At 54.3% G+C, this 25,923-nt stretch overlaps 3 protein-coding genes across 7 annotated transcripts in view; 1 reads left to right on the top strand and 2 right to left on the bottom strand.

Annotated features, from left to right (window-relative positions):
- Positions 1-15,035, top strand: part of fryl (furry homolog, like) — a 49,590-nt gene extending 34,555 nt beyond the window's left edge. For 4 of the 5 annotated variants that reach the window (XM_029254807.1, XM_029254806.1, XM_029254810.1 and 1 more), the window contains 23 exons: positions 49-231; positions 321-525; positions 867-988; positions 1,330-1,517; positions 1,656-1,750; positions 2,061-2,689; positions 3,378-3,646; positions 3,782-3,922; positions 4,848-5,048; positions 6,230-6,391; positions 6,469-6,543; positions 6,873-7,049; positions 7,853-8,014; positions 8,518-8,691; positions 10,742-10,998; positions 11,228-11,435; positions 11,519-11,668; positions 11,790-11,888; positions 12,421-12,483; positions 13,174-13,191; positions 13,741-13,851; positions 13,945-14,138; positions 14,251-15,035. In XM_029254807.1, the coding sequence (XP_029110640.1) occupies positions 49-231; positions 321-525; positions 867-988; positions 1,330-1,517; positions 1,656-1,750; positions 2,061-2,689; positions 3,378-3,646; positions 3,782-3,922; positions 4,848-5,048; positions 6,230-6,391; positions 6,469-6,543; positions 6,873-7,049; positions 7,853-8,014; positions 8,518-8,691; positions 10,742-10,998; positions 11,228-11,435; positions 11,519-11,668; positions 11,790-11,888; positions 12,421-12,483; positions 13,174-13,191; positions 13,741-13,851; positions 13,945-14,138; positions 14,251-14,476 (4,109 nt within the window). In that variant the 3' untranslated portion in view covers positions 14,477-15,035. The remainder of the gene's footprint in view (positions 1-48; positions 232-320; positions 526-866; positions 989-1,329; positions 1,518-1,655; positions 1,751-2,060; positions 2,690-3,377; positions 3,647-3,781; positions 3,923-4,847; positions 5,049-6,229; positions 6,392-6,468; positions 6,544-6,872; positions 7,050-7,852; positions 8,015-8,517; positions 8,692-10,741; positions 10,999-11,227; positions 11,436-11,518; positions 11,669-11,789; positions 11,889-12,420; positions 12,484-13,173; positions 13,192-13,740; positions 13,852-13,944; positions 14,139-14,250) is intronic. The other variant, XM_029254809.1, reaches the window with a different exon arrangement.
- Positions 15,036-15,480: 445 nt separating this feature from the next.
- Positions 15,481-17,231, bottom strand: zar1 (zygote arrest 1). The gene is made up of 4 exons (XM_018733106.2): positions 16,491-17,231; positions 16,137-16,229; positions 15,989-16,063; positions 15,481-15,859 (listed from the first exon to the last, which is right to left on the bottom strand). The coding sequence occupies exons 1-4, from the start codon at positions 17,214-17,216 to the stop codon at positions 15,716-15,718; spliced, it is 1,038 nt and encodes a 345-aa protein (XP_018588622.2). The 5' UTR covers positions 17,217-17,231; the 3' UTR covers positions 15,481-15,715.
- Positions 17,232-18,744: 1,513 nt separating this feature from the next.
- Positions 18,745-21,133, bottom strand: slc10a4 (solute carrier family 10 member 4). The gene is made up of 3 exons (XM_029255020.1): positions 20,877-21,133; positions 20,164-20,374; positions 18,745-19,496 (listed from the first exon to the last, which is right to left on the bottom strand). Exons 1-3 carry the CDS (start codon positions 21,116-21,118, stop codon positions 18,972-18,974), a joined length of 978 nt encoding a protein of 325 aa, XP_029110853.1. The 5' UTR covers positions 21,119-21,133; the 3' UTR covers positions 18,745-18,971.
- Positions 21,134-25,923: the final 4,790 nt, after the last annotated feature.

Genomic DNA, 25,923 nt, shown 5'->3' on the forward strand with positions numbered 1-25,923 from the left:
CGAAACCCAGGGCCAACGAGACGCCTCGCTTCCTCTCTGCTCGCCCAGGGTTTGACCACCAGCACCCAGAGGTGTACGAGCACTGCAAGCGGCTGCTCCTCCACCTGCTCGTCGTCCAGGGCGCCAGCAGTAACGTGCAGTCGCTGGCCTCCGTGCTACTGCGCAACCGCGACTTCAACGAGCCCAGGGTACTGACAGTGAAGCCGGCGGCTCAGGACTACAGCCTGGCCTGTGAGTCTTGTTCAGCCCGCCCGCATGTTTGGGTCCTCCGTAGGTGTGTCCTTGCACTCACTTGCATGTGTGTCCATTTGCGTGCCCAGGTGCGTATGACTTTATGCCAGACTACCAGCCATCGCCCATGACCGACTCGGGTCTCAGCTCGAGCTCCACGTCATCCAGCGTGAGCCTAGGCACAGGTGTGAGCTCAGCCCTGCCCCACCTGACCCCAGCTCTGCTCAACGAGGTGGAGCTCTCTACCGAGCAGGACGACAAGGTCAAGTCACTCATCGAGTTTATCACATCCAGGTGAGGCCTGTGTGACCTGTGTGCATCTGTGAGTTTGTACAGACCCAGCTGTGTTCAGCAGCTGCTGCTGACAAGCTTCTCCTTCCTCCTTGTTTCTGGCTGGAACCCCGCAGTCCAGCTGAGGATGGGGGTACTGTGGTATTGTCACATGCGTGTCGTCGTGTGTGCTCTATCACTCAGAACTTGTGTCCAAGTGTGGTTTGCTCTGTGCGTGTGTGAGATTGTGCATGTATGCACCGCCACTGTGTATGAATTTGTACTGTACAGAGCTCGATTGCTTACTTGGTTCGCTGTGTGTGTGGTCACATTGCCTCCAGCTGTGTGCTTTGACCCCCCACTAGGAAGCGGGGCCCTCTCTGGAATCACGAGGACGTGTCGCCCAAAAACCCAAGCATCAAGAGTGCAGATCATCTCACAGTGTTTCTCAGATATGTGGTCACTGTGTTCAAGCAGTTCCACTCAGGTAACCTCTGTGTCTGTGTGTGTGTTTCTTATATATTGCATACTGCGTGGTGTCTGTGAAAATGTGATAGTTTAGTGAGAGAACTCTCAATTGATACAATACGCTTTGTACGACTTTCAAGGCTAGCTTTGAGCTACGGAAAACTATATCAAAGTGAGTGAATAAATATACACCAGCTCTTGTTCAGTGTTGATTGTTCACTCATTAATCCCTTAAGTACATGCAGCCTTCTTCATTTTGGGCATTTGCAAGCTAACGACTTCCTGCGTGATTGCACCACCCTGCCCATATGTCCCACTGCTGCATCTGTGTACTACATTACCCAGTATCCTCTGCTACAGGTTTCCAGCTGGAGCAGCTTCTGAGTGAGGCTGCCCTGCAGACAGCCCTGTCCTGCTCCTCGCGTCACTACGCTGGGCGCTCCTTCCAAATCTTTCGAGCGCTGAAGCAGCCTCTCACGGCTTCCACGCTGTCGGACGTCCTGTCTCGCCTCGTGGAGACGGTGGGCGACCCCGGGGAGGAAGCTCAGGTGAGGACAGCATGTCTGCATTGAGTCTGTGGTTCCTGTCATTGTTTCCCTCCACTGTTTGTTGAGGACCAGGCGCGCTCCTTGCGTGGAGGGATGTGCCCTCGTTGCTTCACTTCCCAGTGTTACACCCCCCCGCAGGGATTTGTCATCGAGCTGCTGTTGACCCTGGAGGCCAGCATTGACATCCTGGCTGACACCATGAAGAGCTACGACTTCCTGTCCGTGCTCTCACAGTAAGAGATCTTGCGCAACTCTGAAAACAAGTCCCTCTCACCCATGAAGACGTGACGCCATAGCGTCTTCTCTGTAAATTCACACTACTTACTCAGTGTTACCTTTGTGTTTCACACCCAGTTCTACATGCTGCTACCCTTGTAATGTTATTGTTAATGTTTCCTGTGAATAAGTATAACTGTAAACAACACGTTATTGCACTTAAGTCTTATGCCTGATCTGTTAGCCAGCAGTGTTAGCGTTAGCTAGCAGCACTAGCTCTTTTGCCCTGTTCGTGTGCCCCAGCCTCATTCCTGCTTTCTGCCCCAGGTCCTCCTACTCACCGGACACATTCCTGGGGAAGTTTGCAGCCAACAGGAAGAGCACGGGTCAGCTGAACCTGGGTGGGGGTGGCAACGGGGGTGGTGGAGGTGGCAGTGGCGGACTGCTCCATAGCCACTACAACCACACACGCAGCAATTCGTTGCGCGCCAGCCTCCTGGGCAACCGCAAGGGCGACCGCCGCCGCAGCAACACGCTGGACATTCCGGATGGCCGTGGTGGCAACCACGGCAGCCTGGCCCGCACGCGCAGTCTGTCCTCGCTGCGGGAGGGCGGGGCTTCAGGGGAGCCGCCGCCTCCTCCAGACCCCTGCAACCTTATGGCCACCATCTTCTGGATCGCGACGTCGCTGCTTGAGTCTGACTATGAGTTTGAGTACCTGCTGGCGCTGCGGCTGCTCAACAAACTGCTGGGGCAGCTGCCGCTGGAGAGGGCCGAGAGCCGCGAGCGCATCGAGAGGGTGCAGGCCAAGCTCAAGTGGCATAGCTTTCCCGGCCTCCAGCAGCTCTTCCTCAAGGGTTTCACTTCAGCCTCCACCCAGGAGCTCACCGTCCACCTGCTCAGCAAGCTCATCCCCGTGTCCCGGCATGCACTTGTCGACCCCACTCAGATGGCGGGTGAGCAAGACGAGGGCTGAGCTGGTAGGGGGACACATAACCGGGGTGGAATGAGTTTGCGAACGCAAAGTTTAGCGGAGCTCTTTCCTCCGAGCCTTTTGCACCTGATGTCTGACCTTCATGTCCTCGATGTTACAGAAGCCCTTCTTGAGTGTTCTTGATACTCCCGCCCTTTACTTTTCAGATTCACCTTGCCTTGCAAAGTTTTCAAGCCTCTTTCGCTATTCTTAATATTATTTACAATATTATCTCTGAGCCCTTTCTGCATCGTAACTAACAATATTAGGTTTGTAAACTAAGCTAGTTGCAGTTCATTTGCCCGTTTGTACAGGTTAACTTTACAATTATTTATTTAGCTAATGCTTTATTCCAAAGTGACTTACATTGTTAATCTACCTACAATCATTTACACCTTCAACGTGCTGTTTTTGTTAGTGGGGAAAAAATATGCATTTCTTCAATAAGGGGAACGTGCTCTGTGTTGCAATGAGGGGTTAGCAATGACCGTTATTTCCATTGCCATCCTTCTACTTGAGTGAATTAGATAGGGGTGTCTTACGCGATAATTTTGAGACTGGAGAGCAGTTCAGAGAAAGTCTGAAATTTGAACTTGAGTTCTTACAAGTAAGACTAAAAGCAATACAGTGGTGCCTATGTCTGGTTGTGTGTGTGTGTTGCGCTCCCCTAGGTTTCCCGCTCAACATCCTGTGCCTCCTGCCACACCTCATCCAGCACTTTGACAGCCCCACAGCCTTCTGCAGGGAGACGGCGGACCGCATCGCTCGCGTTTGCTCCGAGGAGGGCGCTGCCTCCCTTGCCAACCTGGCCCACATGATGAGCCTTTACAGCACCCACAGCTACTCGCGGGACTGTGCCAACTGGACCAATGTGGTGTGTCGCTACCTGCACGACTCCTTCTCCCAGATCACCTTGAACCTGGTCACTTACTTGGCTGAGGTGAGAAGTGTGCTGTGGCCTGGAAGTTGGCCTGCCTCTAGAACACGAGTTCCTGCAGCCAGATAATTGTGTGTAGTTTGTAGCGCGCGAGTGAAGGAAAAGGGGGCGAGGTCCTGACTGCGCTCTCACCCCCAGCTGCTGGAGAAGGGTCTCGCCAGCATGCAGCAGTCCTTACTGCAGGTCATCTACAGCCTGCTGAGCCACATCGACCTCTCAGCTGCGCCGGTCAAGTCCTTCAACCTGGACATCATGAAGATCATTGGGAAGTACGTGCAGGTCAGTGCAGGACAGGCGTGTTCTTTCCGTGGCCCCACACCGGCCAGCTGAGGTCACTACGAGTCTCTGACTGCCCATCTAGTCTGAGTCCGAGAACGGCGATCGCAACTTTAATGGTATTGATTGCTCCCATGAGACTCGCGGCAGTGACTGGGAGCAGCTGTGCTAGCACAGGGGGCCTGACTAGCGCCAACATGTGTCATAGTGTGTGTAACACGTGTGTCGTAGCCAATCAACAGGGAAATGAACGGGCTGCTCCAAGTTCGGGGTTCAGGATTTTTTGTGTAATATGACACAGCTGAAACGCAGAGCACATAGTGACGTAGGTCCTGACTGGAAAAGCAGGTGACGTACACGCGGGTCGGAACACGGCCTTACTGCATTATTTTGGTTACAGTTTAGGCATCCGGCAGCGCCTGTGTTTGCTCTGTGATTCCCACCAGGTTACTTGTGCTTTACTGTGGTGACCAAGCAGTTCAGTGAGTGTTCTGGAGGTGCTGAAAAGGCACATCTGGACATGAAAGTGAAAATGAAAGTAGAGCATCACAATAAACGGAAAATAATAAGTGGGGGGGGTAAATCAAAGCCTGTTATACAGTGTGGCCTGCTGATGGTTTATGTATCCTATGTTTGTCTCATAAAATATAAGGGGGGTTTCCAACCTGCAGCAGGATCGTCAGTCAGTGCAGGGACCACCTGCGCAGTGTCATGTTCACTGTATGCTGCTACATTGCACTGAAATGATCTATCAGCGAAATGAGCAGAGGAATGGAGACCGTTTGCAGGACAAAGAAATGAAAGAAGTGGAAAATAGGCATGTGGGGACCTGAGAACCAGCGGTTCCCTAGCTCTCCTGGTTTCCACCCTGTCTGTGTGTGTGTCTGTGTGTCTCTCTCTCTCAGTGTCCCACCGGATCTGTCCACAGAGCCCCTACTGGAAGGAGGCACAGAACATCCTGAAACTGGTGGTATCACGCTCCGCCAGCCTCGTTGTGCCGGACGAGCTACACCGCTCCTACAGCTCTGAGTCATCAGGTTCGCCTGAGATCGCCTTCACGCGCATCTTCAACAGCTCCTCCAAGGAGCTCCCTGGCAAGACACTTGACTTCCACTTCGACATCTCCGAGGTAGGGTGCTTCTTGTCGTGGTACCGCTCCTTCCTTCCCTGCCAGTGGTTTTCTGAACTGGATCCTCATCCTAGAAACTCTACTGGGAATGGAACTGTGTTCACCACTCATTTTGTTCATAACTCTGAAAGGTAATGATACAGGCATTCCTCACTTCGTTCACTGATTCTGTAAGAACCTCACATGCTCTAGCTATAATACACAAAATACTTTGTAAGACCTTTGTGTTTGTCTTAACTTGGAAGAGGTTAACATCTTAACCCTTTTGTATTAATACTACATTTACATTTATTCATTTAGCAGATGCTTTTGTCCAAAGTGACGTACATCTCAGCAAAAGTACAATTATGCATTAGATTAAGGGAAAGAAACATAGCTGTAGACGTGAAAGTCTCAGGTAAACCTAATTTGTTACAAATCCTGATACCCTCCCACCAGTTTTTTTTTTTTTTTTTTTTTTAAATACTATAAGATATACAAACAAGCCAATACAATGCGAGAGTAGTGCCTGAATAAAGGCTGTATCGGGGGATGCTCATGAAAGGTGCGTGAACAATTACACTGTAAATGAGCTAGAGAGATATTGGGCGAAGTGGATCCATTAATTAATCCATATTAATACTAATATGCAACCTACATCACTGTTAATAAATAATACATGGTATTCTCAAACTCCTGTTCAGTGTCACTGTTCACTGACTGACTGATCTCATTGACTAGTACTGATCACTGACACTCAGGAGCTGTAAACACTGTGGAAGGGAGTTAAACTGAGACAGTTTTGTACACCGCTCTACTGTTTCAGTCCTCTTTCTACCATCTGTCTACTCAGAGGTTAAACACAGTCCCCCCCCCATCCCCTGTGGGCAAATATTAGAAAACAGATAAGTGATGAAACTACAAATAAATTAACAAACTGGATGTTTGAAAATCTGTTACTCGTTACGGTTAGTAACAGTGTGTTGCTAAGCGGCTCCTTCTCTGTGTGTAAACCATCAGCACTGGCCTGTATCACCCACTGTGGAGTGTTAGTGTGTGGGTCTGTGGTTCACCTGCAGGATCCCACCAGGAGCAAAACCAAACGAGTGTCTCGTGTGTGTGTGTGTGTGTGTGTGTGTGTGTGTGTGTGTGTGTGCGCGTGTGTGTGTGCGCGTTTAACCGGAGTGACCCTTCCTCCCCAGACACCGATAATTGGGCACAAGTACGGCGAGCAGCGCAGCGCGGCAGGGCGCAACGGCAAGCCTCAGGTCATCGCCGTGACACGGAGCACCTCATCCACGTCGTCAGGCTCCAACTCCAACGGCCTCGTTCCTGTGAGCTGGAAGAGGCCTCAGCTATCTCAGGTACCGTGTGTGTGTGTTGAGACAGATCTCTGCTCACTCTGAACTCGTTTGACACTTTCTGTTGTGCTGTGCTATAGAGGAGGACCAGAGAGAAGCTCATGAACGTGCTCTCTTTGTGTGGCCCTGAGTCTGGCCTTCCCAAGAACCCCTCGGTAAGAGCTCCTGATAGCCCTCTCCGCTGTGTGTGTGTGCGTGCGCGTGCGTGTGTGTCTGTCCAGGCCCTGCCCATCCCGTAGCCTGCTGTGTATCCAGCTGGGCTATCCATTTATTAATTTATCTGATGATTTTTTCCAAAGCAACCTATAATGTTAAGCTACTTAAGTTATTTACCCATTTATAGAGTAGTGTTTTTTTTTTTTTACTGGAGCAATTTAGGGAAGTACCTTGCTCAAGCATACTGCATCTGGAGAAAGTCCAAAGGCAGCAGCTCTAAGCACTACACTACCAGCAGTTCTGCCTTCTGACAGCATGCTGCCCACAGGTGGTGTTCTCCTCCAATGAGGACCTGGACTCGGGTGACCAGCAGACCAGCCTTATCCCCACTGTGGAGGAGGCCACCCATGAGGAGGAGGCTGTTGCTGAGGACACCAGCAGCGAGCAACAGTTTGGTGTCTTCAAGGACTTTGACTTCCTGGATGTGGAGCTGGAGGATGCAGAGGTGAGTTTGCAGAGGGAGGCATCGTGGGAGAAGGACTGAAGAGTATATGTTGTGTTTCCAAGAGCTTGATGCAATGATGGGCCAGTGCTGCCGTCCACATGTGTAAGCATGTACACACACATGCACTGCAGTGTGTCCTTCAGGGGCAGAAAGCATTTTGTCTTTATGTGGGGGGGGGGGGTATGTGTGTGCTTGTGTGTGTATATAAACCACCCTCCACATTCTGCTTTGCTTCTGGTCTCACTAACTCCTGTGTCTTTCCTCCCTTTTTGCCAACCAGGAGCTGCAGGTAAGTTGCAGCCTGATCTGTACCGCCTTCCTCCACCCCCTGCTGATGGGGCGACAGGTTCATCCAATCACATCTCCTCTTTGTTGCTCGTGTGTCAGGATGTGCAGTCAGTCCTGTGCATTGCACCCAACCATCAGCAGTGTGTTTGTGTGTAGCTGTTCTTGGGGCCATGTGCCTTGCTCCAGGCCAACTGCCTTTGCTTTCTTGTGTGTGTGTTACCTAGCGCTCAATGTCTCCCCACATGTTCTCAGAGTGTTTTTCTTCTCCAAACGCAGTGTCTTAGCATATGTGAGGCCCTGTAAGCTCTAGGTAATTTACCACACTCATATTGTGCTGAGCACTGTTTGTGGGCTCGGGGCTGTCCTGTTCTCCTAGGGTCCAGCCCTCTGCTTTTACCCTGGTTGCTCATCCCATGGGGCTCTGCAGAAGCATTTCCTGTAACCAGAGGTCAGTTGACCCTGGGCCCTGCCCCTCACCCGTGTCCCCTCACCGCTGTTCTTGCATCTGCCTGCAGGGGGAGAGCATGGACAATTTCAACTGGGGAGTGCGCCGGCGCTCGCTCGACAGCATGGACAAGGGCGACACGCCGTCGCTGCAGGAGTGCCAGTTCGCGGGCAGCACACCGAGCCTGAACCTCACGAACCAGGAGGACACGGACGAGTCATCCGAGGAGGAGGTAGTGCCCCCCCGCCCTCTTCTGAGTCACCACCTCTTTGTTGGCGCCCCCTGAGGGCCCAGCGGAGTGGCTGTGTTCCACACCGCAGTGTGGTCCACCGTGCCGATAAAACGGGTGCTCCCTCGTGATCCCCAGTGTGCGGCACACCCCACCAGCTGCCTGTGCGTAATGTTCACAGCGCCGTGTGGTGTCAGGCTGAGCTCCGGGTACGAGGCATTTTCTTGCCCTTTCCTCTACCCCTGCTGTTCTGATTTTGGCCGCAGTTTGGCGCTGCTGCACAGTTCTGATCCAGTCACCTTCTGCTTCTCTGTTGGCTTCATTTGCCAGTTGCCAGCAGAATGATATTCCTATTTGCCTGTAAGAATGCTCACTGTCGGCCACTACCAACCTGTCGCTGAAGACCAAGCCTGCCAAAGCGATGCCCAACACTTTGATAGATGGATTGATTGCGAAAGCAATGGTCCTTTGCGCTGGTGACGTTAACCCTTCGCTTCCCCACACAGCTGAACAGCGACTCTGCGACGGATGATGCCACCTCCAACCACGTGGACTCGCTGCAGCAGTCTCAGGAGTCCTCTAGCAGTGCCGTGACGGAGGAGGCCACGGCCGTGCTGCGCCCCGACAGCCCTGCCCTAGAGCCCGCCCACTCAGACAGCGCAAGCAGCCAGCCCCCTGAGGTGGGACCAATCAGGAACAGCAATAAACTGTGGTGCACAGGTGCTTTCTAGGTGTCCCCTCCCTGCTTCCCCCTGCACTCTCCTGGTGTTTTCGCATGAGCCGGCGTGTCGCTTTCTCCCTCAGTGCCTTCTCTTTGTGCACTTCACCCATAGGGTGTCCTCTCTCACCTGCTGCTCACTGCTCGTGGCTCTTCGCACACGCACGTTTTGCTGGTCTCTTTCACTGACATCTCCTGGCTTCTCCCTGCTACTACCGTGTGGGCGTAGCTTGGCCATTTGCTTGTCCGTGATTGGGGGAGCGATCAATGACTGACACCTCAGGCCAGCTGTGCTAATGCTACACGCTGGTTAAAGAGTCTCAGCCCCCAGTTGAGACCCTTAAAGCTGGACATTAAAGCAGACCCTCTCCTAGCACCCCCCACCTGCAGCTGGGAGCCATGTATCCTGTAGCCATGGGTACAAGCTGGCAACACACACGTAAGTATGACTACATCCCACTGCCCACAAGCACAGCAGGCAGAGCACACCTGCTGTTTGACTGCCATCCCCTGACAACACACTCTCCGGTCCCTCCCCTGACACACTAACACGCTCGAGATGCTGCCTTGATGCTACCGGTGCTCACTAACACAGCTATGTTGTAGAGGACACCTCAAACCATCGCCTTCGCTTCGATTTGTTTTCATAAAAGCACAAAAGTTTGTGTGTCATGCTGTTTGTATGTGCCGTGTTCCAGTCCGGTCCAGGAAGGGGGTTCTGTATACCTGTGCGGGGGTGGCGGCTGAAGCATTTGTACTGAGCACTTGTGTCCCTGTTCTCCACGGTGCAGCTCGTGGCACTGGGCCCCAATGTGAGTCCAAGGAGATGGCGCCATTAGCGTCATGGGCTAATGGAAGTGTGTCTGGGAAGGACTTGATAAAAGCCCATCGATTAACCCCCCCCAAATCCAGGGCCACGTCGCCGTAAAAAAGCTTTCTGCGCCACTTAATGAAAAGCATTGTTGGCATGGGGTGGGGCCAGGGCCGTGGGCCAGCCTTATTTGTAGTCCTTGGTCATGTTTTGCGCATCTTGCCTTTATGGGCCCATGAATACGTGGCTGTGAATTTCAATGTGTGCGTGGCGTCTGGTCTGGGGAGCCGTGAGGTTCAGTCCCATCCTCGCTGACCTTCAGCCTCGTCTTCCCGGACTGGATGGACCGAGTGCCGTCTCTTCATTACCGTGGTTACTGCTGAAAGCTGTGTGGAGAAGCATGGAGAAGCACAAGGCTTCATGCAAGAACACAGAGCTCCGTTTGTCCATCACACATATTTCAAAGGCAAAGTGAAGATGGCTGTCAGTAAATTAAAAGTGGAAACTAGTAGGTAATTTTTATAGCAGGTGCTCACTTCAGAATGTACCGGTTCCTACGGTTATAAATTTTTTTTATTTAATTTCCTTCACTGCTCCGTTTTCTAAAATGTCTGGAGCAGAGTGAACCAGACATGTGTGGACATTTACTGTCAACAGAGATATCAGTAAAGAGCAGGCAGACAGTAGAGCAGTGTGGGGAACCGCCCCGTTCAACTCTCTCCCACAGTGTTTACAGCTCCTGAGTGTCAATGATCAGCACCAAGATGAGCAATGTTGTTCATCTTTATGGGATCAACTAGTCAGTGAACAGTGACATTGAACAGGGGCCTTTGAAGAAGTTTGTGTTTCTTTTTAGCTGTGTTTGAGTTTTAATTTTACTCAATTAAAAGCCTTACACCATTTGTGAACTCAGTTACATCTCAAGAGATAATAAAAATGCAGGGTTTTATTACATACTGTTGCACTGTGAGATTTTAACAGAATGTCCCAGGTGAATAAATGGGGGGACGTCTCCATCGTTTATCGGTTGTGTTTTGGCGGTAAAACAAGTGATTTTGCGGTACAGACTTGTGTCCCAGTAGTGTTTGAGAGTTAAAGGGTAGTCCTTCTCCCTGAGTGCTGTTGTGGCTGCAGTGTGTCAGGGGGCTGTTTGAGTACCCCCTGCTCAATGCCCCCTGCTGTCCCGACTCTGTCCAAACAGGATGCGAGCGGGACGGCGGCCGACGAGCTGAGCAGCAGTCTGAGCGAGGACACTGGCTTTTGCAGTGCGCCCCCCCTGCCCCCTGACCTTCCAGACTCCCAGGACCCCCAAGACGAGCTTGACTCCGCACCCCCGCCCCCACCACCTGCCCAAGACAGCCCCCCTGGCTCCATCTGCGAGGAGGACGTGACTCTTGCCTTGAAGGAGCTCGACGAGAGGTGCGAGGAAGAGGAGGCCGACTTCTCAGGACTGTCCAGGTGAGTCACGGGGAGGCAACGGAAGCCTCCAAAAATCGCCGGCTGCCTATCTAATGGCAGGTCACCAATTAGCTGATTGCTAGCAGCACGCAGGTGCCATCCACGCATTATTAATGTCATTGGCTGCAGAAGGACGGGGTGTCCCACACTGTGTACCTCAGTAGTGCAGCTGGCTAGTGTGTGTGCACACGTGCAGTGACTGCCACGCCTGGTCCTTGTGTGTTCACAGTCAGGACGAAGGCGATGCTGACAGCTTCCCAGAGATCCAGGCATCCCCTCCCCCTTCCCCCTTCCTGTCAGCCATCCTAGCAGCCTTTCAGCCAGTCACCTACGATGATGAGGAAGATGCCTGGCGTTGCCACGTCAACCAGATGCTGTCAGACACGGATGGTTCCTGTGCCGTCCACACGTTCCACGTGTTCTCCCAGCTTTTCCAGGTGAGCTCCAGCTCTTCTATATGTGCGTGTATGCATGTGCACGTGTGTGTTGGGTGCTAACCCTGTGTGTGTTGGGGCTGCAGAGCATCCGGAACAAGTTTGGCTCCATCACTAAGGCGTCTGTCAGCTTCCTGGGCCCAGAGCTCCAGCGGGTCGGCAACAAGTTCCGCAGTTCTCTGGACGTGATGATGAGCTGCACCAAGTGTCCGACAGTCTTCCTGGATGCAGAGACGGTAGGGGGCACTCTGACGTGTGTGTGTGTGTGTGTGTGTGTGTGTGTTGCAGCTGGTTGTGAGCTGCTCAGCCACATGGAGCAGGTGTTGTTCACCATGTTTACTTCTGTGCCCTTTGCAGCTGCTGTCATGTGGCTTACTGGAGACGTTGAAGTTCAGTGTGCTGGAGCTACAGGAGCATCTGGACACCTACAGTGCAAAGAAAGAGGCGGCTGAACAGGTGAGGCACCTGTGGCCACGTCCTTCTTACCTGGACCAACCCATAGCACTTCGTGTTGCACGGGATAAAGAGTTTGTCCGGTTTGCTGAGGTTAGGTGTTCCGCTGCTAGCGCTGACACACAGATTGATAGACCGCCATGCTTTGCTAGACATAAAAAACACACGTGTCGAGTGTAAATGTAGGCTGCATCTGTAACAGGCGGAGTGGAAGAACAGCGTTATTTACTGTGAAATGAGCAGAACGTGTTCCCTGTATCCATATTCCTGAAAGCGTGGTGAAAGAGCTCATAGACTGGTTGTGACAACAGAGCCCGGTGTGCAGCCGAAGTAGGGCAGCAAAATGGGTTATTGACTCCGATGAAAGGATGGTCACCTCTGTCAAACAGCGCCGGACAGCAAGGGGAGTGTGTGCATACCTGACCGAAGCATCCGTGTAATGCATGTCAGTAACACGCAGGTCAGCGTGGGGGGCGGAGACTAATCAGCAGGGGGTCACCAGGGTGTCTGACTGCTGTTCTGTGCCCCTGTGCAGTGGCTGGAGAACTGTAAGAAAACATTTGGGGAGAAGGACAGCGACCGGCAGCCCACCGCCCAGGTAGGGTTCCCTTGCTGTGTGTGTGTGTGTGTGTGTGTGTGCGCGCACCTGCAGCCTTCTGCACCTCTACAGAGGTTTGTTTCTCGACAGCGTTGGAGATCAGCTCCCTCAGGACGCTGTGGCAACCACTGGTGCGCTGTTTGTCACGGGCCGTGCGGCTCTGCTGCTCTCATTCACTGCACCACACTCTGTCCCAGGGAACACCCTATTAGTGCCCTCACTTCCACCGCACCGCTTCTGAGTGTGTCTATGTACATCGTCCCGTTTGGAGTTAGCTATACTCGGTCGCGCTGATAGATGATGTAGTGTTTCATTGGCCTGCCCAAAGGCCCCGCCCACTCCCCCCAAGAGTGAGCGCTGTGCATCAGAGACAGGCCTGTACGCACTCGTCCTGGGTCATCAATCCGGTCGACGGCGTGCTGGGATCTGCGCCTTCTGCGCTACACTCCTGATTGTGTGCGCGCCCGTGTGCGAGACTCTGGCTCATGCTCGCCGCGTTGGAGAACCTCACTAATTCTCGCTTTTTTTCTCTCTCTTTCCTTCTCCTCATCTCATGTTTGTGTGTGTTTTTTCTTTTTTTTTTTTCTTTTTTTTTTTTAATTTATTTACTTTTTTTTTTTTGTGTGTGTGTGCGTGTGTTTGTTTGTTTGTTTGTTTGTTTTTGGTGACCTGCTCGCTCTTCTTGCTTAGCAAATGGAACTGCTGGCAGTAAGTGGCTCATTGCACTCTTTCACATCAGAGACCACACACTCACCACCCATGTGCGTGCGCCTTCCTCGTGTGTCTCCACCCCCACGGCGCTACGCTGCGCTCACTAACTCCGCCCCCAATCAGCCCCAGTTCACCATCCACATTCATGCTTCCTGTAACCGGTGTGTCGCGTCTTGTGATTAGTACAGGACTGTCAGTGTTGTCCATGTGTACTGTGCCTCCCCCCCCCCAGCCAATCTCCCAATCCCCCAGCACCCAACTGGTGAGAGTTGAGTGTCAACGCAGGCAAAGACTGGGTTGCGGGGTGGGGGGCTGGGAAGGCCACACCTGTCTTCCTGCCTGCCCAATCTGCATGTTCATTTCCACCTGCATCCATTCCTCTCCGAGTGAGAACGACTGTGTGGCCCAGGTGGCCATGTGACCACGGTGACCTGGTGGGGGTGCCCCAGCAGTCGCCGTGTTCTTCAGGCCTGCTAATTAACATGGCTCCTGTGTGACACGTGTGACAATGAGCTTGCTCTGCCATTCCCCCTCCCCCTCCCCCAGGAGCTGGAGCTGTGCCGCCGCCTCTACAAGCTGCACTTCCAGCTTCTACTGCTCTTCCAGGCCTACTGCAAGCTCGTCACGCGAGTGGACACCATCAAGCGGGAGCCTGAGGTGAGAAGGGTTGGACGTTGGGCGAGCCGGGCCAGGAGAGGCCGGATCTCGTGAGGAGAGCTCTGTGACAGAGCACTCGTCTGGCGTCCGCAGGTCACCAACATGTCGGAGGAGCTGACTGTGCTGGAGAGCTGTCTGAAGGAGGCAGAGTCTCTGGCAGAGGGACAGGCGGAGGTGGCCGTGCCTGAAGCAGCTCAAGCAGATGCTGAGAGCGCCATACAATCGCTCATCGAGTCCCTCAGGAGTCACAGTTTTGACTCCGCCCTCGCACAGGTCAAGGCCTTCAGGTACAAATGTGTCACCGTGCTTCACATTGCTAATGGCCTGCTACAAAATGTGCTCGCTGTGCCCCGTGGCTCCCTCCCTCCTTTTTACCTAGTGCCTCGTGTGCCCATGCAGGTCTCTGTGGCCCGACGACATCTTTGGCCACAACGCGGATGACGCCGTCCAGACGCTTCTGCACATCTACTTTCGGCACCAGAGCCTGGGCCAGACAGGCTGCGTGGCCGTGGTGGGTCCCGGCCGAGACCTGTCGCAGGCCAGCGGCACGCTCATGGAGCTCAACCTGCAGATGCGCGAGTCCCTGCGTCTGGCCCAAGGGCCGCCGAGCAGCGTCGGCTTCTGAAGAGCGCGCCTGTGTGCGCGACGCTTTTTTCGCCAGAAGCCAGCTGCGCGGCTGCAATAACGGCAGGACGCTATGGGACGAAGCCCTGGCTGACGACTCCTTGGATCTCCTGCATCGGACAGACACATGGCATGCTTGAAAGAGAAAGCACTGCGAGAATATTTTTTTGACAAATTTTATTTTTTAATCAAGCTAATCCTTCTAAGTTGTAAATGTTTCCTGGATGCCTCCCAGTGGCTCTTAAGAGGTCAAACCTCCCCTGGGGGGTGGGTGGGGTGGCTTCCCTGCTCAGTTTGTCTGACTGTAGGTAACCAAAACAGTAGCTGCCTTTAGAAGTGTGTGTACGTGTGCGTGCAGATATGCAGACACACAGGTGCATGTATGTTCAGAGCGGCTACTTTTGTCATTAAAAGCATCTAACTTATTTTACTCTGTATATATTTTAGAAATGTATAGTGTAAAACGCAGTATTTTTCTTGTATATTTGTGCGATGCACTGTTCATGCGCAATAGGTGTATAAAACGAATGCTCAAAGAGAAAAGTGGTGGAAAAGTCACTGTTGAGTCAGTCTATTTCCACCCTCCTCCTGTTAGCGTTTCATAGCAGAGCCCCTCTCACCAAGATGTACTTTCCACTTTCTGCGGGATGGATAAGGGTGCACCCCCTTAAACATACACCTTCCTCCCACTACTGATTCGTGTATTTCCCTGTGGGGTCTGTACACAGTCTGACTGCAGTGCAGTGGGGGGGGGGTTAACTTCTATACATGCACTTGACTGGCACCTAACCCACTGCTGTGTTGTGTGTGCGCACACCACCACCCTCCTCTGGGGGGGGGGGGTAGGTCAGCACTGCTGGAGCACCTTTTATCTCCACCCAGAAGAGCCCCTGGACCCCCTCTGCTGCTGGAGTTGTGTTCCTCAGGCTTACTAGAGAGTCACACTAACCACTCACTATTGAAGTAGGGAAGGTACCACAGCCCTCTAGGGCAGAGTAGGGGATGCCTTGTAAGAATTACACAGGGAGAAGGCTGGTGGTGGAGGGGAGGAAAAAAAAAAAAAAAAACCCCAAAACATGGGAAAGAATGACAGAGGCTGAGCCAGTCATCTGTTTTGCCACAGCACATGGACTGAAACTCTTCACCCCAATGAAAGCAAACACACAGACTGCTGGTTAAACTTTATTTACAGAGTGCCGGCACCAGGACACACACACACATACACACAGTGACACCTAGTCTAGATGATGTACTTGAAGCTGAACGTGCTGTCGCATGAGAGACGCTTGCCCTTGCACCTCCCACACAGGTCCTGGCGATGGGGGCGCTTGGGGTCCACATGGCGCTGCGTCACGGGGCACGTGCAGCGGGCTCGCTTGCAGCTCTGCGGAAAACAAATCGATCGGGGGGAGGTGACGGGATGGGACACGTACATATCCCTCTCCCCCCCCCCAAAACAGTCAACCGACAGGGAAGCCCAGCACCACAGGATGCTCAGAAGGAAGCTACCGACCTGGCACGTGATGTCCTCAACACGGTACGGGTTGTAGGCCTTCTGGCATGTTCTACAGAACTGCTTGAAGTAGACCTGAGGGCACCACACAGATGCACAGTCAGCCCCATGCATGAGCGCGAGCGTGCACGCGCGCACCCCTACCTACCTTGTTGGTGCCCTGCACACACCACACGTAGGCGCTCTCCCAGCGCAGGTTGCACTCCCTGCAGTGGTAGTAGCCGTACTTCTGCTCTAGGAACTGCAAAAGAAAGTGCCAGCGGGACAGGTGAGCGAAGGTCGGTGGGTGTGTGTCTCTCTCACACACACACACACACACACACACACACACCATGTGACGTCACTGCAGCGAAAACCCCCGCTTTAACAGAAAAGTCTTAAACTTGTACTTTCAACGCGGGTGCTGCTGAAACCAGTCTCCTCTCCTACCTGTCGGTGAAGAGCCTCGCTCTCCGCGCGCGCGCACGAGACACCTGCGCAGGTGGAGCCACGCGCCGCTCACCTGGAAGCGCACGCGCGCCTTCGTCTTGGCCCCGTCCGGCGCGCCCTTGTGCTGCTGCTGCTCCGGCGGGAGCGTCTTTTCCTCCTCCTGTTGTTGTTCTTTCTCTTCTTCCTTGTCGTCGTCCTCCTCCTCCTCCTTCTTCTCCTCCTCCTTCTCCTTCTCTCGGCCCCCGATCCCGTCCGCGCGCTCCCGCTGCCCCTTCTCCTTCTCCTCCGTTTCCTCCCCCTCTTCTTCCTCCTCTTCTTCTTCCTCCTCCTCCTCCTCTTCCTCCTCCTCCAGGAAGGAGCTCAGCCTCCGGGACGCCACGGGCGAGTACACGGCCAGGGTTCGCGGGTAGCGCACGACCCCGCCCCCCACGGGGCTCCCGGGCACCTGCGTCTCCTGGCGCCTGCGTCGCGGCGCCTCGCGCCGGCGCGCCACGAGCGTGCGCGGCCCCAGCGAGCACTGCACGGAGGCGTCCGTGCGCGGGTTCACCTGCACGCCCACGTCCCGCGTGTTGGCTTTGCGCAGGCGCGGCGTCAGGTTCGGGTTGATCTGCGACAGGATGGACTTGAGGTGCGCGCGCTGCTGGTTGTCCAGGTACGCGTCCCCGTCGCCGTACGCGCCCACGTAGCCCTTGTGGCGCCACGCGACGCCCTTGGGCCTGCCGCCCAGGTAGCGGTACGAGTAGGGGTTGTACGCCGAGTACAGGTAGCCGTCCATGGCCTCGTCCCCGTACGTCGCCATCTCTCTACGTCAACGCCCCCCCCCCCGCGGCGGCGCTCGCGCACCTTAAGTGGAGGCGGCGCGGGGCGCGGCTGATGAGCGTGCGCGGAACACCGGTGCGCTCACGTGCCGCCGCCGCAGCCGGCTCGCTCGCGCCGGCCGATCCGGCGACAGGTGCGTCCCCCCCCCCCTTTCCAAATGACGGCGGGATCGCTGGTGTGCGCGCGTGTGACAGACCCCCCCCAGCACAGTAGTGTACAACTGGTTACGGGTAACTTACAGTCACTGCTTTGGACCCAAAGGTCGCAGGTTCCATCCCCACCTCCAGCTGTAGTACCCTTGACTTGAGCAAGGTACTTTACCCTAAATTGCTCCAGTAAAAAAGTTACCCGGCTGTATAAGTGGGGAAATAACTGTAATCGTTGTAACCTGAACACTCTAAGTCAGTAAGTCATGTTTAATTAATTAATTGAAAATTGTCCGAAGGTGATCAGGAATCGTCGATATTCAGATAAAGTTTTATGCAGCTGCTCGTGTGATGAACGATGGTTCATACGGTGGAAAGTAACCAACTGTACTTAAGAATCACACGTCTGTATTTAAGTGTCTCTTCCTGCTCATGTAATGAACACACTGTATTTTCTATGGACAAAAGTGTGTCATGAATGAATGCATGTTCATGTAAACGAATGTACAGCAAAGGTGGTCGACGAGCACGTGACCCCGTGTGTGTGTGCCGAATGAACACATTATAGACTGGTCTGTAAGCATCAGTAAGCACGCACACACACACACACACACACACACACACACACACACACGTTTCTGTATTAATCCTTTCAGAGCTCTTTGTTTAAATACAGGCACCTATACCTGTAACTCTAAGTGTGTGTGTGTGTGTGTGCGCGCAACACACTGACCCAGTGAGTCTACACTGTTTGTCCCAGGAGACCCATTTTCGGCTGTGTCTCTAACTCTGAGATGAGTTCAGCTCACGCTACATGGGACTCAAACCCTCCTCTGCTTCCAAGCAAGTGAACAGTATGTTTCCATAGTAATAATCTTTAATAATGATGTTTAACTGAAGTCTCACACACACACAGGTCTTTTTACTGACTGAATGCTGTTGGTGATGATGTCCAAACTTGTTGACTGTACAGTCCTTCCGGAAACTTCCGTCCTCCACTTGTGTCCTTGGTGCTGTCCGCTGTCAACCGTCCGTCCGGTCGCTACTCGTCCCCTTTGTCTTTCCCCCCTCGGAACTTCGACCGCAATTCGAACGCTCAGCTGTGTGGTAACGTGTCTTTATTTGTGAGCTCAGTACAGGCCTGTCCACAGGAAGCGGACGTAAAAATGAAATCAAACGAAAGAGACGCGACCTGCGCCGCAGCGTCTCGGTGGACATGGAGCACGTGGGAGCCCCTGACTGTGAGAACATGTCCTTCACCCGGCAGCATCCCCCAGCCATCTTCAGAGCTGGACAGAGCGCACATCCATCACCGCGGCAACCGTCCCCAGTGCCGCCAGTCCAGTGCTGCGTGTCCTGGCTCCTCCCAGGGGGCGTGTCCACTAGACCCTCCAATATGAGCGTGTGAATGATGAGGCGATATTGACGGCGGGCGACAGCGGGCGCGTTTGCCCACACGTTCCTCTTCTCTGCAGCAGTTCGCTCATGTGACCGCTGAAAGGGCGACGCCCACGTGTTGGTGAAAGCTGAAGGCGTACGCGGGCGCGGTGCATCATGGGAGCACGCGTGCATGATGGGAATGCGGCCCGCTAGGCACGCACCTGCTCTTCGCTCACCGAGCCGTATGCGGCGTCGAAGGCGCTCTCGTCCTCCTTCAGAGTCTTGTAGGCGACGCTCGAGTCGTCGTCGCCGTCGTCGCCGCCGCCGCCGCCGCCCCCGCCCCCCCTGCACGGCTCCGGCTTGCGGAGCACCTCCTTCCGGTACGTTCTGTAGGCCAGGATGAGGAGACCTGCCTCGGCCGCCTGGAAGAGCGCGTAGAGCAGCGGCAGCATGTAGAGACCGCCGACGAGCTGCGGAGGGAACGCCACCTTCAGGATGGCCGTGCACAGCTGCACGTTCTGGCAGCCCGTTTCCAAGGAGACGGCCCTGCGGCCGCTGGGGGCGAGGTCGAAGAACGCGCCGAGGGCGTAGCCGGCGGCGAAGCCGCACAGCGGCATGAGCAGCGCAACCAGGTACACGGAGGGCGGGATCCGGGCGAGCAGTTCGGGCCCGAGCATGGCGGCGGTCGCGGAGAAGAGCAGCAGCAGCGTGAGCAGCAGCGACCACAGCGACACCTGCGGAGACACGGGTGCGATCCTCAGAGCTGCCGGCGCGCGGTGTGCGGCACTCGCCGGGTGCGTGTTCTCCACGCGGATGACATGTGTCCGTCACGTGAGCGTGAACACTTGTAGCGGGCGTGTGTGTGTGTGTGTGTGTGTCTGTCTGTCTGTCTGTCCATGGGAGGGACCGCTCTGACTGTTAGGGTTGTACCGTTACATGCTGTGGCAGAGCGGTGGGCACAGCAGGGGTACGAGAGGACGTGGGTTCGAACCCTGCTCAGTCTGTGTGGAGTTTGCATGTTCTCCCCATCTCTGCAGGGGTTTTCCCGTGGGTGCTCAGGTTTCCTCCCACACTCCAAAGATATGCTGTTCAGGTTCCCCTATAGTGCGTAAGTGACACAGAGAAAGTGTGTGTGTGTTCCATTGATGTACGGATGAGTGACCCCTTGTAAGTAGTGTATCTAGCAGTGTACGTCACCACGGTGAATAAGGTGTGTGGGCTGATGGTAACACTACACAGAGTTCATTGGAAGTCGCTTTGGAGAAATGGAGTAATGTAAACACACACACACACACAAGGACACACTGTGGGATGTGTGATGCCCTGCTGTGACGCACATCGAAGTGTTTGGACACCCGCTGTGGTGCAGGGCGACGGAGGGGGCGGGGCTAATCGCATTACCTTGAGAATGATGTCAGCGGCGCGTGGGCGCTTGTATCGGAGGGCCACGCCCAGGCCGATGGGGACCAGTGTGCTGCAGAGCGTGAGGACGATGGCCCCGAACGGCACGAGCTGCACCACGGGCGTGTCGATCCACGCACGGCTGTAGAGCCACACGCAGAGCGGCATGAGCACGAGCGCCAGCAGCGTGGACGACACGGTCATGATGACACTGCGGAAGAGGGGTCACGGTCAGGGTCACGGTGAGCATGGCGAGCACAGCAAACAGCAGTGATGGAGGGCAAATGTCTGTTCTGGTGGATCTTCGCTCTCCTCGTGGGACGGACACACACACACACACACACAGAGGAACACGTGCACTCGGTGAGGGAGGGACGCATCTTGCCAGTCTCGTGTCCCTTGTGACTCTACCAGTAAGGTGGCAGCAGGTGGCCCACCGCAAGGTTCTGGGTTCGAATCCCTCCTCCTCTTAATTGCTCTGCTCTGATACAGCACAAGTCGTCATGGTGTTAAAGCCTGCTGTAGTCAGCTTAAGTGTGTGTGTGTGTGTGTGTGTGTGTGTGTGTGTCGAGGTCACGGTGGACACACGCACAGGTAAGCGCACTCTACACACCAACAGCGCGATCTCCACTGGACGGACAGGACAGTGCGCGCGAGCGCTCGCGACGGAGGATGGAGGGACGGGACGGGACGGGACCGGGGGGCGGACTCACCTGAGGCTCATGTCCCCGTCCGCCAGCAGAGACAGCACGTTGGACAGGTTCCCTCCGGGACAGCAGCCGCACAAGAGCACGGCCACCGCCGCCACGGCGTCCAGCGAGAAGGCGAGCGCGAGCGCGAAGGCCACCAGCGGCATGAGCACGAACTGGCCGAGCAGCGCGAGCAGGACCCCCAGCGGCCGGCGCACGTGGCCGCCCAGCGCGCGCACCTCCACCGCGCAGCCGAGCCCGAGCATGGCGACGCACAGCGCGAGCCCCACGAGCGCATTGACGCCGTGGCTCAGCGGGGACTCCCAGAAGGCGGCTGGTGGGGGGGTCCCCGGGGGGTCGCCTGGGAGCGCGGAGGGGGAGGGGGAAGGGGGAGCCCCATTGCTGCTGCTGCTGCTGGAGTGCATGGCGCGGAATGAGCCGCTGTCCGGGGTGCTGAGCGCTGCCGCTGAGTGTGTGTGTGTGTGTGTGTGTGAGTGAGCGAGCGGGGCGGGGTGCGGGTGCCCTTATCTGGGGCGGTTCCTGGACTCGCCTCTTCTGCACACGCGCATGGATGACGCCTGTTGTTCTTTTTTGCCGTCGTTTCCTGCGGTCACTGGAACAAGATCGCTCACACACACACGCTTTCTCTCTCTCCGCGGGGGGTCTCGAGCGAGATTCTTGCGAATGGAAAAGGGTTTCGAACCCGCTGCACACAGTGATCTTAGTCAGAGCAGCACAGTGCCTGGGTGTAGAATTTGCGTGTGTCCCCGTGTCTGCTCTGGTTTCCTCCCACAGTCCCAAGGCATGGTGTTCAGGTTCTCCCATAGTGTGTGAGTGACACAGAGAGAGTGTGTTTTACTGGTGTATGGATGAGTGACCCAGTGTAAGTAGTGTATCTAGCAGTGTAAGTCACTGCGGTGAATAAGGTGTGTGAGCTGATAGTAACACTACACAGAGTTCATTGGAAGTCGCTTTGGACAAAAGCATCTGATCACTGAAGGAACATAAACAGGGTATTCATGTGGTAAATGAAATAGTGTGAAAAACCAATAGCGACCCACAGTAAAACACAGTATTCCTTCCCCTCGGTGCTCTCCATCCTCATCACTGTCCAGGGACATCTGTGGACGTGAGCCTGCATGTGTCCCAGTGCTCTTCACCCTCTCGCTGACTGCGATGCCACTTCACCCTGTTACTGCACACGTCACCTTCGTATGTGCTCTTCATAACCCTGCTCGCTCTATGGTATTACCACGGTATCGTCTCACTGTAAAGCAGTCCAGCTTTCAGTCGGCGGGCTTCCGAGACACCGGATCGTCTGCCTTTACTAATTTATTGTGCGCAGTCATATTTGGGTCCATCAACTCACTGCACAGCTGCCCTTCGGGGTCCTTTTAGGGTTGCGGTCGGTGCCGCGGGGTCCGATTCAGCTGATGGCAAGCGCTCCTAGCAGATACTTTCCTCCAAAGGGACGTAGAGATGGGTCTCAACAGTGCAAAAGTGTGTGTCGCCAACACACGCTTGGAGCCTGAGACACTGTTACGGACAAAATGATCACAGACACGGACGCCGAGGTGCCGTTACAGACTGCGTGTGGCTCCGGGTCCACGATGGCCCCTCCGGCACTGACCAGAACCTGCGCACCCCTCCCCCCCGTTCGTGCGCAACCGTCCAAGAGCGAACTGGACTCGATCGCTGTGGTCCGGAGTCCAACCCGGAACCGCTAAGTTGGGTTCGCCCTGGACGGGACGGCAGCCGTCGAGCTGTTTAACAGTCAGACGCGTCTTTCAACGTGAGCCGAGTCTCTGGTCGAGTCCCTCTTGTTTTATTGCTTCCAGCTGACGGACCAACGAGTGGCACTTTGTTTAGGTACAGGATAAAAACGAAAGTGAAAAATGATACAGATTAAATAAGTTATTTTTCAAACAAAGATAATGTGTAAAGGGTTTCAAGTATTTTAGTTTATTTGCCACTGGAGAGCTGTGGATGAACATTCCTTCATCTTTGGCTCCTCCTGGGACGTAGTCTGCCGACGAGAGCCCTCCAGGCATCCCGGTCCTGAGCCGGTGTCTCCAGGTGTCTCAATTCCTTCCCGTCTGCCTCTGTGTCGCGGCACAAGCTGTCTTCTGGTCGGCCGCAACTTCTCTTCCCTTGCGGATTCCAAGCAAGGACTTGCCGCATGATGCTGAAAGTAGGTTTTCGAAGGGTGCGGCCAATCCATCTCCAGCGTCTTTGGAGTATTTTGTCCTCCACCGACTGCGGTGTCGTTCGCTGCCAAACTTCTTTGTTGCGAACGGTTTTGGGTCAGCAAATCCGGAGAATCCTTCTGAGGCAAGTGTTGATGAACGTCTGGATTCTCCTCATGCTTGTGGCAGTGGTTCTCCAGGTCTCCGCTCCATAAAGTGGGACAGGCTTCTCGATCCTGTTGAAGATCCCCATCTTGGGGTTGATGTTCAGGTCAGTTCAGTTCAGTTCATCTCCAGACGTTCTTCAGTTGGAGGAAAGCTACCGTGACGATGATGATGCATGTTGGGCAACTCTGGATGATGGTCGACAGTCTGCTGTAGAACTCTTCCTTGACCTCCTCATCGCTGTCACTTGTTGGAGCAGAACACTGGATGATGTCCATGTTGATCCTTTGCTTCTTAGTACGGGAGGAGCTTGTGAGGATCTGTGGTCCGTGCGCCTCCTGTCCAATGAGTGTTTTCTGGGCTCTTCTGGATAACATCCGGGCCACTCCCTGGGTGTGTGTCGTATCTTCTTCGTGAGCTGAGAACAGCAGCGGCTCTCCCGAACCTCTTCCGGCCGGAGCCCGTCCATCCTGACTCGCTGATTCCTAGAATGGCGAGGTTGCGATTCCTCATCTCAGCGGCTGCCTGTAAGGTCTTGCAAGTCTCGAACATGGTCGTGACGTTCCATGTGCCAATGATGGTGGTCCCGGTCGACATGATAGTCATCGGCCTGGTGGCTTCCAGACTAATCTGGCTTTCACCGCTGGGCTTCATACTACCTCAAGCTGGAGATCCATCTTCTCCCAGGGCCAAAAAGTCCTTTTGAAACTCTTGCCGGCATTTCTGCAGCATTGCAGGTTTTTACAGGGTGGAGCTGCTAACTCCACAACCAACTCTCCTCCTTTTGCATCTGGGCTTGGGACCGGCATGGGCGGAGTTGTGGATGAACATACCAGTGTAAAAATAGAGTTATTCATCTTCATCTCCTTCCAGCCCCGCATCACCACAGTGAGCTGCTCTGTTCCCCCTCTTTGGACTTTCTGACACCTTCCTCTCTACACTCATTGTCCTCTCATGTCCACACCAACGTGGTCCAGTTCCACACCATGGCTATCTAGATGTATTACGTACCAACAGCACCAAACTCTGGGCTGCAGAACAGCTACAGTCCAGTCTCTGTCCTCCCTCTTCTGTCAAAAACCATGGAACCTGTGACCAGCTGTCTGCACTCCTCGCCCAGAATGATCTCCTCGACAGTAATGGCTCCGGATTCAAGGTCGCTCATTCCACCGAGACAGCTCTTCTCGCAGTGCCGGACGCTCTCCGGTCAACTAGAGCGCCTCCCTCTCCTCGGTGCTCGTCCTCCTCCACCTGTCTGCAGCACTGGACACTGTCAACCGCTGCGTTCTACTCTCCTCTCTTGGACAGTTTGCCATCAAGGAAGAGCACTGAACGGGTTCGAGTCCCACCTGTCAGCTAGATCGTACCAAGTGGTCTGGTGTGGCTCCCGATCATCCGCTCAGCCTCTCTCTCGACTGGTGTTCCACAGGGCTCAGTACTGGGGCCCCTACTCTTCTCCTCTTCCTCCTCCCTCGGTCCTGTCAACGCCTCCCGCTACCATGGCGACGATACCCAGCTCTTCCTCTCCTTTCCCCCGGAGTTACAGATGTTTCCTCGCGCATCGCAACTCGCCTCTCGGACATCTCCGATCACCACCTACAAGTCAACTTCTGCCGAGCGGAGATCTTCACCTCCCGGCAGGTTCGTCCGTCCTCCTGCGGAGGGTTCTGCGAAACCGGACGAGTCGCTCGTTCCGCCGACCTCATCGGCTAAGAGTCCGGGAGTAACGATCGACTCGGGTCTGTCTTTGTCTCCGTGTGTTGAAGCCGCAACCTGGTCCTGCAGATACGTCCGCAGGATCCCACCGTGTCTCACAAGAAACTGTACGTAACTCCTGGTCCAAGGCACGGCGATATCCCGAATGGACTATGGCAGCTCTGTCCTGTCCGGTCTCCCGGCCTCTGCCGTTAGTACGGAATACCATGGTACGAGCTGTGTTTGGCCTTCCCGATGCCTACAGGACCCGATCGCTCGCTACCCCCAACCGGACTGCTACACTCCTCCACTTCTGCCCGCTTGGTGGTCCTACAGACAGAAGATCCAAACTGAAAAGCACAAAGGTTTCAGTTCGGGCTCCGACGTGGTGGAATGAGCTCCCTCTGTCACTCAGAACTGCTGAATTGCTCTCCACATTTAAGGGTCTCAAAACTCACCTCTTTTGGACTCACTCTTATAAATGTGTCTTTGTATCGTTTAATGACACAACGCAACAAAATTGTTCAAAGTTCTTAGTTACGCAGATTTTTGCACCGATGATGAGTTCAAGTTTACTGATGACAAAAGTGCCACGAGTTCTTGTAAAGTGTCCGTTTTCAGCCACCGGAACATTCTAGAAGGCACCAGAACACTGTAGAAAGTATCGGCTCCTAAAAGGTACGGGAATATTTGATGTTTGGAACTCAGTGCCAAAATGTGCCAATTTCAAGAATGTGGAATATATTTCTAAACGAACTAAAGCCAAAAATCCTGATGTAATGAACACATTGTATTTCTCTGAGATGTACGTCGCTTTGCAGAGAAGCGTCTGATAGATGAATAAACGCAAATGTAAAATGATGCTTCGTGTAACAAAACTGCATTGAAAATGGGGAAAAAAAATGGGCAGAATACAATTTGGTTGCATTGTGTGATTTTAAGAACAATTTGTTTAATAGTGGAAAAGCTTCTGTTAAAACCACTGGAACTGCGGCGGAGCTGCGTGACCTGCTGATGGGGTGAAA

This window comes from Scleropages formosus, chromosome 9, assembly GCF_900964775.1.
Source record: "Scleropages formosus chromosome 9, fSclFor1.1, whole genome shotgun sequence".
Lineage (NCBI taxonomy): Eukaryota > Metazoa > Chordata > Actinopteri > Osteoglossiformes > Osteoglossidae > Scleropages > Scleropages formosus.